At 55.0% G+C, this 16,849-nt stretch overlaps 1 protein-coding gene across 3 annotated transcripts in view; it reads left to right on the top strand.

The window, feature by feature from the left end:
• The first annotated feature begins 5,132 nt into the window (after positions 1 to 5,132).
• PCDH1 (protocadherin 1) overlaps positions 5,133 to 16,849 on the top strand; it is a 285,738-nt gene continuing 274,021 nt past the window's right edge. Inside the window, exon 1 of one of the 3 annotated variants that reach the window (XM_078653523.1) lies at positions 5,133 to 5,214. Coding sequence is in view for 2 of the 3 variants with exons in the window: in XM_078653522.1 (XP_078509648.1) it covers positions 6,543 to 6,609 (67 nt within the window). In the remaining variant the exon portion in view is untranslated. Of the gene's footprint in view, positions 5,215 to 5,502; positions 6,610 to 16,849 lie in introns of those variants that run through there. The other 2 variants (XM_078653522.1, XM_078653524.1) reach the window with 2 other exon arrangements.

Here is a 16,849-nt window from a genome sequence, read left to right on the forward strand (position 1 = left end):
GTGTTCTTTATATGTTTGTGGAGCCCGCGCTGCTTTTTTTTACAGCAGCACCGCACCCACCTCACAGACACCACATGTCTGGTTTAAAATTCTTTTTTTGCAGTGGAGCCCACACAGCTTTTTTAAGAGCAGCACAGCGCCCACTTCACCAATGCCACACGTCTGGTTTAATTTTTTATTTTTTTGCTCCACTAGGAATCTGCAGGTTTGTATAGCCCACGCGGCTGTTTTAAGTGCAGCACCGCATCCGCTTTACAGATGTCATGCGTCTGGTTTAATATTCCATTTTTTTATCACACCATGGAGTTACAGGTTTGTGGAGCCCACGCAGCTTTTTTTTAGAGCAGCACCTTGCCCGCTTCAGCAACACCACACATCTGGTTTAATTTTATTGTTTTTATCCCACCATCGAGCTGCAGGTTTGCCAAGTCCACGTGGCTTTTTTAGAGCAGCACTGCACCCTCTACAATGGTTTCACGCGTCTTGATTGATATTCATATTTTTAGTCCCACCATGGAGCTGCAGGAATTGTGGAGCCTGCACAGCTTTTTTTTAGAGCAGCACTGTTCCCGCTTCACTAACCCCCCTTTCTGGTTTAATACTTCTTTTTTGTAAACCACCATGGAGCTGCAAGTTTGTGGAGCCCATGTATCTTTTTTTAAAAGCAGCACCACGACCGCTTCACAGACGCTATGCATGTGGCTTGCTATTCCTTTTTTTTTACCCCCCCCCATGCAGCTGCAGGGTCTTATTCATTTTTTCAGAGATTATAACAAGGTCTACCACGCAGATAAATCACCGCTCCCCCAGCTAAACGTTTCTGATTTATATTTGCCTTGCCAGAGTAAGACTTTCATTTTCATCGTTCTTCTCTAAATTTAGAAGTCCCTCTTCCTTTTCTAAGAGCATATGCTGACACAGCATCAACGTCAATTCCCTTCCTCTAAAAAAATCTTTGCACGTTCTGCCTCCAGGGTGTGGTGCACCAAAGGGTGCAGCCCCACAAGCTGTTACTAGGTGTCCTTGTAGAATTACAAAGGGACCTCTATAAGCCACATAAGGTACTGCAGCCTTAATGCAATTATGAAGAGAAAGATTGCAGCTAAGTACACATTTCCATTTGTATTCATTGGAAGTGACATTTTTGTTAAGTTTGCTTTTTAAATAAGCAATGGCAAATATTTAAAATGCAAGCTAACAAAAATCTCACTTCCAATAAAAAACAAATGGAAACATATACTCAGCTGCAATCTTACTCTTTTTAATTGTATTAAGGGTGCAGTACTTTCTTTTTTTTTTTTTTTTTGGGTGGAAGGTGCTGGAGCCTGGCAATGGGCAGTTGGAAGGAGAGACCCCCTGACTGTCACCCAGGCCCCTAACAGCACCAGAAGAAGCGCCCAGGACCGGTGCGCAGAAGCAGGGGCCTCTGCGCAGGGAGAAGAGAGGCGCAGGAGGAGAGCCAGGCTAAAGGCTGGAGAAGGGAGCCAGTGCAGACCGCTCCCTGCAGAGTGCACCCTCTTGGAGACCCGGAGAGTGAAGGAGAGTGCTCCCAGTGGCTGGGGGCGCCGCCAGGAGATAGAAGATGTGAAAATGGGGCAGATCGGACCTCCAGGGGCTGAGATATGGCCCCCAAAAGGTGAGCGACCTTGGACCTGTGGCCCCCTGGCGGTGAAGCACGTGAGGCTCTGACGCTGGTCCAGGAAAGGCCCCCGGGGTGGGTCAGGTCCCGGGGACTGCCCTCCAACGTGGAGAGCCTGCGGGGGTCCCGGGTGGGACCGGGGCCCCGAACAAGGAAGGAGGAGCCAGGGGCCCGAGTGGGACCGGGCCCCCGACCAAAGCGCGGAGCGGTCGGGTGTGGGCTCCCTGCGTCGCATACCCTTACCCGGGGGTCCGGGTGGGACCGGGCCCCCCACCGAGGCCCCAGAAAGTGGCAGGAGCATGAAGCGCCCCATGATGCCTTGCAAGGCATGAGGAATGGATTGTTTTGGGCATTTTGGTGGCCCCCAGAGGAGAGGGGTCACCCTTGAGTGTGAAAAGGTGCTGGGGGGAGCTGCTGGAGCAGCGCAGTCTCACCCCCAGCACAAACCTAAGTCCCACCCTAAGTCTCTTGAGGATTTAAAAAGAATAACCCCTCAACTCTCAGCGAAGATTGCATCACCTCCTAGGCTGGAACTTTTGTTCTACAGCTGGGGGTTCATTGAGAAGTGCATCAAAGATTGAATGGCTGAGTTGGAGATGTCTCGAGAAGGGCATTCCCTGGAGGTGAAATGGCGTAATTGCACTGAAATGCATTTATTAATGGTTATTTCTTTTAGAGGGACTGATGTTCAATGTGAAGTACTGGTGTAAGGTGATGTCACAAGCAAAGTGGATTTAAGTGGCTATACACTCCTGCTAGGGTGTCTGACGGTATTTACAACTTAATCCTGTGATCATCTGTGATGCCTTTAGGGGCTGTATAAAGCACATGATGGAGGCTCGACCCAACGCCGCGACGGGATTGGTTGGTCCCGGCGTGGAGAGGAGGAGGAGAGGAGACGACCCCTCAGCGAGAGCCGACCTCGCCGAGGGAATCTGAAGCGTCCCGCACCCCTGGCCAGCCGTCCCCCACCAGGTGAGCAGCACCGCCTCCCCCGCCGCTCGTTGGATTATCGAGAGCGGGCGGGAGAGGACAGGGGACCGGCCGGGGCGGGGACGCGTGCGAACTGCACGGCCTGGGGCGTGTGAGGCCCAAGAAGGCGCGAGGCTGCACCTGGGGAGGGAAAGAGTCCCCGAGCCTCGCGTAAAAGTGCATTTGCAGCGCTGGAAGCCCCCACGTAGCCTGGCACGTGGGCAGTAGCGTTAATGTTCGTTTTTAGAGCTAAGTGAACATAAATCCGTGGCATTATTTCTCACGACTGATTAAAGAGACTTGAGACATTATTTTTTTCCATAAGAACTTCCTATTTACAAGTACCATCCTAACGAAGACTAATAGAGGTGCCTTTACAACTCAACAGGGACACCTAGGGGCCCATTAGGATGTCGGGCGGATTGCCCCTGCCAGGCTGGCGGTAGCCACTGCCGGCCTGGCGGGGGCATCCGCCTGACATCCGCAACTGAATCCCCCCCCCGCCATATTAGTATGGCTGGGGGGGGGACCGCGGAGGACGGAAAGACCGTCCGCCGCTTTTCCGCCCCGGTCGCCTTGCGGCCGGGCGGAAAAGGATTAATATGGCGGCGGTGTCTAATAGACACCGCCAGCCATATTAGTATTGGCCAAAAGAGATGCCTTTCCGCGGCAGCGATGCCGCCACGGAATGGCATGCGGTATTCACTCTGGGGGCCCCATGGGGGCCCCCAGAGTGAAGGAGGGGTGGGGGCTGCACACAGTGGGGCACCTGTGGTACCCCCCAGCACTTGCATACACGAAGCAGCAGGCACCTGCTGCTTCGTGTATGCAAATGCATGCATACATTTTTAACATTGTGGCGGGCGGTGCAGTGAGAACCGCCCGCTACAATGTTAAAAATAAGAGATGCGCCCGCCACTGTGGCAGGCGCATCCTAATGCATACATCGGGACTCCCGCACTTAAGGAGGGGAGTCCCTTTTACCGATGGGATGGCGGGCGGAAAGTCCACCCGCCATCCTAATGGGGGCCCTAGTAGCAGCCCATGGCACGGCACCCTTTTGTTGCTCCGTTCCTTTTCATTTAATACTCATGCTACTGGCAGGATAATTTTTCACAAAAAAACATACAACTAACAAACATTAACAGTTGCTATGCCAATAGCTCAAACTTACACTAATGTGAGCCCTATTGCATTGCAAATGCTTGTTATCCATTGTTCTGCTGTAGAGTCATTTGCATTTTTCTTTTATCCGCCACAGTACATATGATGGGGCAGTAGGTCACCCCACTTCTGTGAAGGGCAGCAGTCCTCTGAAACACAATGTCCACGCCCACGCTGAAAGTGGTCCCCTGTAGCGGCAGAGACTTGTGAGCAAGTTTGTGCTTTTCCTAAAAACAAATTTTAAAAAAGCTAAAAAAATCACATTTTTTTTAAGCTTTGAAAAGGCTCTGCCGTGCAACCCATGCCTTGTCATTGCTGCCGGTGCACCACATCGTGCATGTCCACTGCTTGTGGCAGCCATGTTTGTGAATGGGCTTGCAATCCACTCCAAGATGACCAGGGTGAGTTGGCACCCATGTTTCTGTACAACTGTATTACAAGACTATTCAATGATGTCTCCATGGATACACTAATGTGCACGCATGGTTGGCCAGCCTTGAATATTTGTTAGCATAACACGGAGGGGCGCACACCCAGCATGCTCTGAGGTGCAACATGTCTAAAAAAAATTGACAAAGCTGATAGATCTAGAATAGGCCAAACTGGTTATCTTTGCTGATGCTTGTTAAAGGGAGCTGTTGCCAGCTACCCTTAGTCATCAAGACACAATTTCCAGGGTGTGGGCTTTTCTCTAGCAACCTAATGCATTTTGGGGCATTGTAATGTTGGTTAATTTCAACTGAACCAATTGAAACTACTGGTGGCCCAGGACTTGAAGCTGGCATCCTTGGTGACATTACCCATCTGGTAACCTTCTTTCATTCTAATCGCTTTTGAACAGACTGATTTATTGTGCATAGGGAAGCAGGGGTGTGGCTACAAATAGTGCAGCAGGTGCTGTGGCACCGGGCCCCAAGGGCCCACTGAACCATAGCTATACCCTAGCTGAACCATGGCGATAGTTGTATACCTTCTCTCCTTGCGCCAGGGCCCATAGCACCTTTGATACGCCACTGTAGTGCAGAGATGATGTATTTTTGTGTGTATGGTGAGTTATAACTTATATCAAGGGGACAGTCCGTTTGAACGGAATGTGTGATTTTTCCCCGGTTGTGTTTTTTCAGCGGGTTGCTGATTGTGCAAGGAGACAGCTGGTTTGGAAGGGGCGTGAGGGCGTTTGGGAAGGGTGCGTCTGTCCGCAGTGGGTGCGGTTCAGCCCTGTGGCGGCAGGGGCAGTGGTGGGTCGTATGGGGATCTCAGTTGTCGTGGGAATCCGGCAGTTCTTCTAGAAAAGAGGGCGATGGGAGGCATGGTGCGGAGAGGGCGTGGCCTTTGACAAGATGGATGGTGTGAGTGAAGTCTGACTCTGAAGCTGGGGTAAATGGCGAATCGATCTGAAAGCAGCCACAGACGGGGAGGAGCTGTCGGGGTTTGAAAAGGTGAGAGGTTGTCAAAATGTAAGAAGGAAAGTGAAAACTCAGGTTTTCGAACAACCTTAAATCAACTCTTGTTTGCCCTCCTGTTTCTTAGTTGGGGTCCATAGCATCAAGAGGTCTCATTCTGGGCGCTGTATCACGCTGCAAAATTCCTGATGGAACAGGGAGGCTGTGGTGACAAACACTGTGGCGATGGTGAGAGATATTCTGGCGGCATTAAGCGGGGCCGTGGCATGACGCACACGTTGCCCCCACTGCTGACTATGATGAGGGGCCCCTGAGTCTTCCTTTCTCACAGTGTGAATTGACCGTGTGCTGCGTGGGGGCCTCCTTACTGTTTGCCCCTTCCTCGGCCGGCCCCATCCCCGAGCTGCAGGGGCCTGGTTTAACCTCCTGGGCTGTGGCTATGTTGGGGGGAGCCTGGAGCGTGATGAGAAGCTGTGGAACTATGGGGCTTTTGCTGGGGAAAGGGATATGCCCGGTCGAAAATTTGAGACTTTTTATAAATCGGGCATAAGTATGGCACTTGACATGGCACCGGCTCGTGCCCGTGGGTGGAGGTGCGAGAAGGTTTGAAGATGGGAGTCAGTAAGAGAGACTGTGGCGCTGCTGAGATGGCTGTGGTGGTCGCTGGGAGCAGTGGCCGGCGACGGGATAACTTGGGCTTCGGTGGTGGGGAGACGACGAGAGCGGGGTTAGTGGAAAGTGGGAGCGGTTGTTTGGGGGCAGGGGTTGGAGAGGTGGTGGGGATGCGGGAGAGGGTTTGCGAGGAGAGCGAAAGGGGGGTTGCTAGTAATGGTAGGAGAGGATGTCGGGATGTATCGAGTGCCTCGTTGAGAGCGCCTAGAAGCCGTGGGTAGGAGAGGTGGTGGAAGTAGAGCCAAGCACACGCCATGTGACGGAGCTGGGTTGTGATGTTGGGACAGGCTCGGCAGTGTGTGAGGGGAGAGGTCGGGCTGGAGTGGGAGAGGCTGCTGCAGGTGCCGGGCAGCGGCGGGAGAAGCGTCAGGGCGCTGTGGCAGGAGAGCGGCGCGCACTCCTCTTCCTCGGAGGCTGCAGCAGTGACTGGAGAGAGGCTGGAGCTGTGGAGGAAGGCACAGGAGAGCTGTGGGGGGAGCGCCGGCCCACGCTCCGCCCCCTCGCCTTCCCAGCTCTCGGCGCAGTCCGTGCGAGGCTGGCAGTCTGAGCAGTGCACCCTGCGCGCCGCACCGAGCCCGGAGGAGGCTGAGCCGGGCCGCCGAGGACCCCCACCCCGCCCGGGCAGCCATCTGTGGAGGAGCCGCTGAGCGTGGTTGGACCGGGAGCCGTCCGTGGATGTGAGAGGAGCAGAGATGGGAAGGTCCGGGGAGGAGAGTGGCGGCGGCAGCCCGGGAGCAGAGGGGCACGGAGCCCCCCGAGGTGAGGGCATGGGTCGAGGAGCTCCCCCCAGGGTGAGGGCACTCATCTTGGGGGTCGTGTGATTTTGGAAATCTGGACTTCTTCCCTCCAGGTGAGCGCATGGAGCCCCTCGAGGCGCCGGAGGGGGGTCTGCACCCCCAGATTCGAAGGCATGGGAGCCCCCCGCTTCCATGTAAAGGCATGCGTCGCCGGGACCCCCGGCTTGAGGTCGTGAAACGTGGGGACCGTGGACCCCCAGGTGCATGCATGGAGCCCCTCGGCGGGAGCCAAGACATGCAGGGGCGCAGCCCCCTCCGTTCTAAGGCTTGGAACCGCTTGGAGGTGGGAGTCTGAATCCCTGTGAGGGGTTTGAGTTTCGGATCGTGAAGCTTTGCGGGCGAGGGGGCATGGAGCCCTACCCCCCGAGGGATGTGTAACGGGCCAAACCCCCCTCCCCCGGTGGTAACGGAGTTCTGTGAATTGGATGTGTGTGTGGAGGGGGCGTGTAGCCCCACGAAAAGTGCGGGGACTAATCAGCGGGGTGGGCTGCTATGTTATGTTCTGGGATACACCGGGTGGGATCTAATTATACTCAGAGTTCGTGATACATGGGGTCCGAGGCGAGGAGGCACGGATCCCAGGAAGAGAAGCCCGCTCGAGGCACCTTGCGTGTCGTCAATCCTGCACTGGTCTGGCAGGGGAGGCTGCGGGAGCCGCCGGACCTTGACCTGGAGCGTGACTTGCGGGTTGCAGGAAGTAGCTTTATTCCCGTGCCTCGGCAGCACTCGCCCCACCCCCTTCGAGAGACCACGCTTGGGGGAGAGTTCGCCCAATTCTGTCGCGTACACTGGATACGAATTGGCTCCCATCCCTGATATTCCGCCCCAATCCTATCCGCATTTGCCGCTGGAAAATGTCTGCATTCCCACGAACCGTGTGAGACCCTCACCCCAAGGAACCGTGTGTAACTTATGTGACTATAGTACGTACCTGCGACAACGCGTAGCCTCTCCCCGGTGAGGAGATTAGACCCCTGTGTTCAGCGGACAGCGATGCCACCTGAACCCTGTTCCTCTTCCCTCCCCCAAGTGGTGGGTGAGAGAACGTATGATCCACAGTATGCCCCCCCCCTCCTAAACACACACAGAGCTCATGGCACCTCGATGTTGGGGTGCTGTAAGAATTGGTCCCTCCTTTTCTCCTGGCCGCCCCTAGCCTTGGTCGGAAGGGGTCCGTGCAGGACTATGCCCCTCCCAGGTAAAGGCACAATTCCGGGAGTGTCCCTGGTGCGTTTCCCGCTGGATTACGTTGCGCCGTGCTGAATATGGGGGGTGGGGTGGAGACAGGTGCACACTGCTCACTATGCCCAATGGGTTTACTCTCTTAAACCATGCGGGTTACAGTCAAATGATGAGCATCTATCTAGCGCTGCACGGGCGCCACAGAAATCAGGCGCTATTACGCAGTCGTTCAGGGGTGACTGGCATCGCCCATTGCTTCCGTGGAGCTGTGTGTGCAGGCTCTCCCGCACAGGCGCTATGCACGAGCTGTATGCACGAGCTGTGCGTGTTCTCGGTGTCGCCCAGGAACCAGTCGCCTAGCCAGTATGCCAGGGACCAAAAGCCCCCTTCCTCGGCTGCATTTTGAATTATAAAGTACATCGAGTATCGGGGTTCAGTGCGCCCCCAGACCGCTGGGCTCTGCACCAGGGGATGGGGCGCCTCCACCAGGAATTAGGGTTAACTGTTGATGTACACGCAGTCGGTCATTTTCGGTGTCTTTTGCCTATACTTAGTGCTGCAAGGACGCATGTATGCTCGCAGCGCTGTAGAGGGAAGGGTAGGGGTGCCTGCCTGTTGCGTGACCCCGTAAATCTCCGCGTTACACCCGCGAGCACGTACGCAGGGCTATTGCGCAGCCCGTCCAGGCGGAGGAACGTCACATCTCGCCCCCTTCACTTCTCTTTATTGGGGGGGGGGGGGGGGGTGGTATCTCCTGTCCACTCCTCCCGAGTGGCAGGCCTGGGGTGCTTTGAAAAGCATGCACCGCAGGGGGGTGGGGTGGTATCTGAGTCAAACCCGCCCGGTCTTCTTTGGGGAGGAGGTTTCTGTCCACTCCTACCGCCTGATAGGGTGGGGGTCTCTGCCACTGTCTCTGGTGCCCCCTGCCTACCTGCAGATGGGCAGTCCCACTTCCCCAAGGCGGGAAGAGGGCGTGGCAGTCAGAGGGCCACGCTGATGGTCTCCCATTCTGATTCTTTCAATGTCTGCGCCGTGTCCCCCACAAACCGTTTCCGGTGAACACCTAATTTTCCCACGCCATACTCCATTCCTGAACCTTTCGCCTTTCCTGACTGGTGCTTAAGGTGATAGGATCTGGTTATTTCTTGTAATCAGTGCTTTCAGTTATAGCCCACTCACTACATTTCCTGGGTAGCAACTTGTGCCCTAAATATTCTTGTTTCCATGCCTGTCGTGAAGACCCTCTTGTATGTTCTGTCCACTGGGGTTGGGGTGCCCCGTATCAGCGATGGCTTCCTTGGGCGTCTTGGGGTAGCGACGTGTGTCAAGCACTGAGCTTTCCAGGCGGTTGTGCCCCCCCCCCCCCCGCCTGCTGTGGGCGGGGACCGCATCGTGTCTCACACTGGCTTCCCAGCTGTGGTGCTATTTGCGCCCTATACCCTACCTGCTGTATGCGAAGAGCTCATTATTTCCCACACGCTGTGGTTCCCCAGCTGTGGTACTTCTCTCTCCCTATAGTCTCTGCTGTATGCATAGAACTCCTCATTTCCCACATGCTGTGGCATTCACCATTTCATAAACTGTCTGCTGTGGTTGTGGGCCCAATTATTTCACACTCTGGTGTTGCACTTCCCACTCCCTAGCTTCAGCCAGCCCTGGGTGAGGAGCTCACTACTTCCCCCGTGCTGTGGTTCCCCAGCTGTGGCGCTTCTTCCTTCCCTATTTCCTGCCTGCTGTATGCCAGCAGCTCATTATTTCCCACACGCTGTGGTTCCCCAGCCGTGGCACTTCTCGCCCCCTATAACCTGCCTGCTGTATGCGAAGAGCTCATTTCCCCCTCATGCTGTTGCATTTACCATTTCATAAACTGCTGTGGTTGGGGGCCTACTTTTCTCCACATACTGAGGGCCCCCAGATGTGGCCCTTCCATTCCCTGGCCGCTGCTTGCTCTGGGCGAGGAGTTCACTATTTCCCGCAAGCTGTGGTTCCCCCGCTGTGGCGTTTCTCCCTCCCTTTTTTGCCCCTCTGTATACGAGATGCTCGTTATTTCCATCAAACTGTGGGGCACCTCATTCCCTATTCTCTGCATTCTGTGGGTGTCGAGCTCATTATTTCCTACACTCTGTGGGTTCCTCAACTCTGTCTGCTGTGGGTTTACCCCCTTTATTTCACACAATCAGGGGGTTCCCAGCTGTGGCACTTCCACTGTCTGATGCTTTGCCTGCTGTGGAGGATCTCCTTGTTCCTACCAGGCTGTGGCTCCCCAGATGTGGCGCTTCTCCTTCCCTGCCTGCTGTGGGCGAGGGGTTTATTATCAACCACACCCGGGCTCCGGCGCCTCTCATTCCATGACCTCTTGCTGCTGTGGGTAGGGGCCGCATTATTCCACGCTCTCTGCGTGCCGTGGGTGAGGAACACGCTCTTTCCAGCCTGCTGTGGGGTTCCACGCAGTGTCACTTGCCATTCTCTGCATGCTGTGGGTGAGGAGTTCCTTAGTTATTTCCCATCCGCCTTGGTTCCCCAGCTGTGACGCAAAGCTCTGTATCCTGCAGACTGTAGTTTCCTATGCGTGTTGAGAGTGGGGTGCTGCACCTTGGTGTCCACACATGTAATGAAGGGGCCCTCGTTTCCGGTCCTCTGGGTCCCCTCGTTTCCGGTACCCCGTGCCCCCGCTAGTTGCTGCATGTCCCTCTCTGGCCTCTCAGGATGCTCGCGCGTGTGGTGGGGTCTCGAGGGGTATGGTGAGTGTCGGAGGTCGCTGAGAGAGAGGCCCATATCTCTTTACGTACTCCATTTCCATTACCGTGGGAAGGGAGCTCCCCTCCGTATTACGCGCTCTGCGGCACTGAGCAGGTTTCCACATTTCCACCGCTCACTACGGGCATGTTCTGGGGCGCGCTAGGGTCTCCCCCTTCTGTTTTCAGCCCCATCGTTATTCGGGGGGTTGCATGGCCCCTCTCTGGCAGGCTGTGTGTGGCCGTCGGTCGGGCAGTGGCATGTGTATTCTGAGCCGCCAGCTGCTGCCCTGTGCCCCGTGGGTGTGATGCCTGCCGCGTAGGGGTGCTCTTCTCCTCGGCATGGCATTACATTAACTCCATCTATAAACTTAAGCGCCAAGAGATGCACCTTTGCCTGTTGTGCGCTACGCAGCTGGTCAGAATAATACCTTGGCTCGTTTCATGTTGGGGTGCTTCTGTGCGTTCACAGTGCCTTTTCATTCCTGCCATCCCTGGGCGTTGGAAATGACTCCTTCCAGTGGTGGATGGGCGAGCCGGTATAATGGGGTGCAGGGTGAGAGGGAGGGGGCATCAATGTACCCCTGGTAAGGCTGTGCCATCTCGTGGTAAAGACTCTGTGCGGTACTGTGGGCTGCGAGGATTCAACGATGTCATTTGGAGTGGCCCGTCGAACATCTGGTGCTGTGTTAAATGACAAGTCGGGGTGTCTGCTGCGTGGCACGCACACTCACGCGTCCTGAAACGTCCCTCCGCGCAGGAAGGCGGCTTTTGGAGGCCGCTGCTCATTTTCAGAGAAACCTGTCGGATTATTTGTACATTCCTCCTACTGCTCCCCCACCCCACCCAAATAAATCATACTTCAGCGGTTGTAGTAAAGACGTACAGAATCGCCGCCTAATTTTACTGTTTGGGATAATCTGGCAGTGCCAATGTGTGCTTCGGTGCGCGGTGGTAAATCACGGCCGTGTCAGTGCCGGGAGCAGAGCAGGGCGCTGCAGTGCCGGCTGCTCCCGCACTGCACGGACACCGCTGGGTCCTGGCTGCGATGCAGCGCCGCCTCCACTGGCGTGGAGACAGGTGCACGGCGGAAGGGAGCGACCCCCTCCTCTTGCCTCCTGCACTGCAGCTCGTGCCTGTGAGGCGGACCTGCCAGCACGTCCGAGGGGCCGAACGGGGGCATGTGTGGCACGACGAGCACCGGCGGACTCCGTGGGTGATGCAGTGTGTGATCTGCGCCGCTCACGAGCTCTCCCTCCCTGGGGCGGTGCAGCTCGAGGCTGCGCTGTGGCACCCCGTGCCGTGGTCTGACCGTGTGGCACACGGTGGGAGCCCGCGTCAGGAATGGGGTGGTATAGCTGGGTGCAGTGTACGAGCAGCACTGCTCCACTGCACCTTCTTCCGAGCTGTGAAAGAGTACTCTCGGTGCGCAGTGTTTGCTGCACGGCTCTGGGGTGATGACACCGGGCTCGGTGCACGGTCTGCCTTGCAGCGCTCCACTGCAGCTACCTGCATGACTCCCATGTGCCCTCAGTGCAGTGTGAGGGGCATGACTCCACTGCGCCCTCCGTAGGGCTGCGAAGATGGGCACCTCGTTTTAAACCAAGAGCTCCGCTCCCCGTGCAGTGGTGACGCCGTGTGCCTCGATGCAGGGGGTGAGGTTCTGAGCTACACAGCACCCCAGCTCCCTCTGTGCGGGGGGAGGGGGGTGAACTGCACGGCTCCCGTGCGTCCTCGGTGCAGGGGGGTGACTTGCACAGCTCCCCTGCCTTCTCGGTGCAGGGGGTGAGCTGCATGGCCCCCTGCGTCCTCGGTGCAGGGGGTGACTTGCACAGCTCCCCTGCCTTCTCGGTGCAGGGGGTGAGCTGCATGGCCCCCTGCGTCCTCGGTGCGGGGTGGTGATCTGCACGGCTCTCTTGCACCTGGATGAGCTGCACGGCCCCTTTGCGCCCTCAGCGGGGTGGGGAGCGTGCTCCGTGCGTGTGAGGCTCGGCAGCCTCCGTGCCCAGGCCCTGGAGGAGCGCCAGCACCGAGGGCGGCCGCGCAGGCGGCAGCGGTGACGCAGGCTCTGTGCTGCTGGACCCTGCTGGTGGTGGCGGGGGTCCGGCGCCCCTGCTGAGGCACCCAGGCCGGGCAGCGGTGGCTCAGATCCCCCCGCAAGAGCCGGACCCGCTGACCGGCCGTGGGGCACGAGGCCGAGTGCGCGGGCCCGGTGAGTCCGAGCAGACCCGGGCAGTGGCATGGCGCGCCCTGGTGCCCCCCTCAATGTCTCGGGGGTCCGCACACGGCCGAAATTGGCGCCCTGCTGGTCTCGGGTGCAGAGTCTGCCAGGACGGCGTCGCCCCCCGTACTTTCGCTGGGGAGCCTTCGGCGCAGCTTGTCTTCAGGGGCATCGTGTGCTTTTATATCTGCCCGTCCCAATAAAATAATGCTGTATTAAAACTGACCTCTTATAGAGCGCTTGCCACGCGCTGATAGTCCCCTGGTACTCAAATACTAGAAATAATATGAATATTTAAATAGCCTGCAGAATTGTGATTTGCACCACACACATTCAATGCGCGCGGAAAAGGATTGTGTGTTTTCTGCGGCAGCAGAACAAATTGTCGGAAAGAATAATTTATTTCTTTGTAAGGCACCGCAAGGCTGTGTGATTAACGATATTCCACTGTGTAATCCTTATCTCGCCGTACGCCTTTGCCTTTTTTTTTTCTTAAAAAATGCAGTCTAGCTTTATATGTGTTTTTTACAAGGAATGGCATAGGGAGGGGCACGCATGGCCATGGATTTTTTTTTTTAGGGGTGGGGGAGGGATTTGATATTAAGGTGGTGCACTTTGAAGTAAATAGCAGGCGACAGCGCGATGGACAAAACAAACTGCTAAATGTTTAGTACGTTAAACAGTTTGTTTATTTCCATACCTATTGTTGGGGGTTGTGTGTTACAAAGTGATGATATTGTAAGTCTGGGGCACACAAGTCCACTTTCTTGACTATGATTTTCGACATCGTTGCCAGTGTGGCATAAGCCGTTTTTGGAGCGCAATGACGAGGGACGCATTCATTCATATTACACCTACATAAGGTACATTTGTCATTGCATGTTCTGGGCTGAGCCACTGGCGGGATTTTAAGCCGACATACAGCAGTCGGTCTTCATTTTAACTGTGAGGGTTCATAGAGCGCGTCCGTGCAAAAGGCTGCGCCTTTAAGCGCCTAGAGGCTGCTTATGCCTGACGTAACGCATACTCTTGATTTCAATGTATTTATTATTCTGGAAGATGCAACGGTAACCACACGTGCAACATCTGCAGAATCCAGGCGGGCATGTAGCTCCTTAGTGCCGGTTTGTTTTTCCAGGCGCCATATTTTCCCAACCCATGGTGTCACTAAGCTGTGTCGCAGGATGAGAGGGAGAGAGGTGCAACAGGCTGCAGACGTGCCAAGAAGTCTGTCTTGGGATTTGTTTGGCGCATGGTTTTGTCTCGCTAGTTCCTTTGCTCCTACCTTAGTTTTATTTTGGATGGGGAGGTTTGTGGTAGGTGGTCCCCTGTGGTTGGTGTTGCGTGTATTTGTTTTGTTGTTGCCATATTCCTGCCTGTGGGACATTTAACAACAACACACCTCAGTGAGAGGTCTCACCGCGGAGACCTGCGCGCTTCCCGCTTTAATTGGGAGATGCTCACTCGCGTAAAAAGCTTCCAAGAAATTACGCAAAGCAACATTTTGAAAAACATCAAGTAGCGACAGAATCAGAAATGTTGCTTATTTGACCGGTGTAATTAACGTGTCTCCGATGCCTGGCTTCATTGCTCCCCTGACACAGACTGGCACAGAGGTGCGCTGGAGTTTGACAGTGAGGCCCACACCTGCAAGGGGCGAGAGTGGCGTGAGATGAGTTACACCTCGCGCTCTGCGCAGTGCATTTGTCATATGTAGCGCCGACTCCACCCAGCCAGGCTTCTGAGCGCTGTGCATTGCTCGCACAAAAACTTGCAATCACACATATATTGAATATTGTTGGAAAACAAATAAGCACATATCGAGCACACATGCCGCATAAGTGATGCGGTATGTTTACACAACAGCCCGCGTGGACACGGAATCTTACACTGGGAGTATGTTCGAGAGTGGACTTGATGGGGAATCGGCATAAAGGGGTGTCCAGTACAGGCACAAGGACACACACCCTTACACAACAGGGACCCAAGGCCCCCACACACAACGTGGAGCCTTCAAAGCAAAACAACATTTTGAGCGCATAAGGACATGGAGACAGTGTAATGGTTGGGGGGGGGGGGACTAGGAAGGGCTGAGGTTACAGGAAATATGAACATTAACATGAAAAGTAGTGGCGGGGGCCAATAAATCGGGCATGGTAACATGAAGCCATTGCATACATTGGAGGACACCACGAGAGCGATAGCAGTGAAAACCGAAGCAACAGTGCTCTCAAGGTGCACAGCCTCCAAGACTGAATAGCAGGGTCATTCCTTCAAGGGGGATGGGGGGGGGCTTTTGCCGGCTCTAGCCTATGGGTATTCACAAACATTTCCCTGGGGGGCACAAAGTATGGTCTGTAGCTTCCCTAGGGCCGCACCAATGCCAGCAGGGGAGGGTCGGGTGTTGAAAGTTGGGCGAGGGGGAGGAAAATCAGACGCATGCCAAAGATAAGTTGCCTAGAAAACATTCGTTGCTTCTTTCTGTTAACCTTCAAATTAAATGCGCCTGCTTCACAGCTTCCTGAATGCTCCTGCTCTGTAAAGTGTACAACAGCCCAGTGGCTGTTCACCAGGGGGCCGCAATTAAAGGTCAAGATGGCCCTAGCCCAGCTCTAGCCAAAACAAGCATTATGCTCTGTAATGGGCCATCCCTAATAACTGTTGTCATGTATATCCTAGCTGGGAAAATGGGTCAAAGGGGGAGGGACACCAAATATTCTTCAAAACCCCCAGCTACACACCGTGGATACTTTTAATAGATACAATTTAAAAGAGTAATTGTGAAACATTCTGACGGGGGCCCAATGATTTTTCCAATGGGGTGGGGCAGGCGCGGCAGTAAAAAGTTTGAAGACCACTGCTTTAAAGGGTTGATCAGTCCCATGCCATGTTTAGCGCCATCTAGCGCTGGGTTCGCCATTGTCATGGGCGTAGTGTCTCCTAGATGAATCTGCCCCTCCCTCTCTTCTTTCTCCTCTGCCATCTGGAACCTCCAGTCTATTCGAACACCTCCCCTTCTCTAGACCCCTTTGTTAGTGACACCCCTCTCGTGCTGCAAGTGGTTCGACCCAGGGCCTCCCACCTCCCCTTCCAGCTGGGCAGTAAAGCCGCCCTCTGCTCTCACACGGCCATGTCAAGGCCGAGTACAGGAACGGTGTCAATTTTTGCTCGGGCCTGTGAGATTCCTGGTCTCTCAAGGCGCTGGAGAAAAACATGTTTTTTATTTAAATGTTATTGCCCTATACGTACAGCTGTGTTTATGCGTCTCCAAGGTAAACACCCAGAGAGGCCACCGGCCGCCTTGCCTCCCCCTTTGAACTGTCCGCACCCGACGAGGATCCGTATATCCTGTCCGTGGCGCTACCCACTACTACAGCACTGCCCATTCACTGAGCCGCCGCTCACAGGATTTGTCCTGGGAGCTCTGGCTGGGCGCCTACTCGCAGTACCAACATGCTGCTGTAGAGGGCGCCACACCCGCCGTCTCTGCTCCGATTCTGTGATCGTGCATTAGGCCTTTGGTCCCAGTGGCGCGATCGGGCTGCGCGTTGCGTTTAGCCCGTGAGGTCAGAGTCGGCCTTGCATCCACCAGGGGTCAACGAAATGCCTAAAACTGAGCTAAGTGATGACACCTCTTATCAAAGCACCCCTGCGGTGATCAGACGGTTTCCGGCGTCAGCTTGCCTTAGTCCCTTCCTTCTCCTTTTTATTACCTATATATGTTTTAACCTGTTTATTATATTTCGGTATCTCCCTGCTTTGTAAGTTTTTACATCGAAGGCTTTTTCTGTTACCCCGAGAGAGATATGGCTTTTCTGCGACTAATACTTGCTCCCAACGGATAACTCATTTTATATTGTAACATCGATAGCAGGAGCTGTCTGTGACGATTCGATACATATCGTGACGTTTCGGTCCAACATCTGTCATCTGTGTCATCATGAAACCCAGTGACCACTCACGCTAGTGAGGTCTTAGCCCGTGACATTTCAGGCTCGCCGCATCTGTCTTTGATGCTGTCGCGATAATTATGACATCTGTGGATACCTACGTTCTGATAGAAG

Source organism: Lissotriton helveticus, chromosome 7, assembly GCF_964261635.1.
Source record: "Lissotriton helveticus chromosome 7, aLisHel1.1, whole genome shotgun sequence".
NCBI lineage: Eukaryota > Metazoa > Chordata > Amphibia > Caudata > Salamandridae > Lissotriton > Lissotriton helveticus.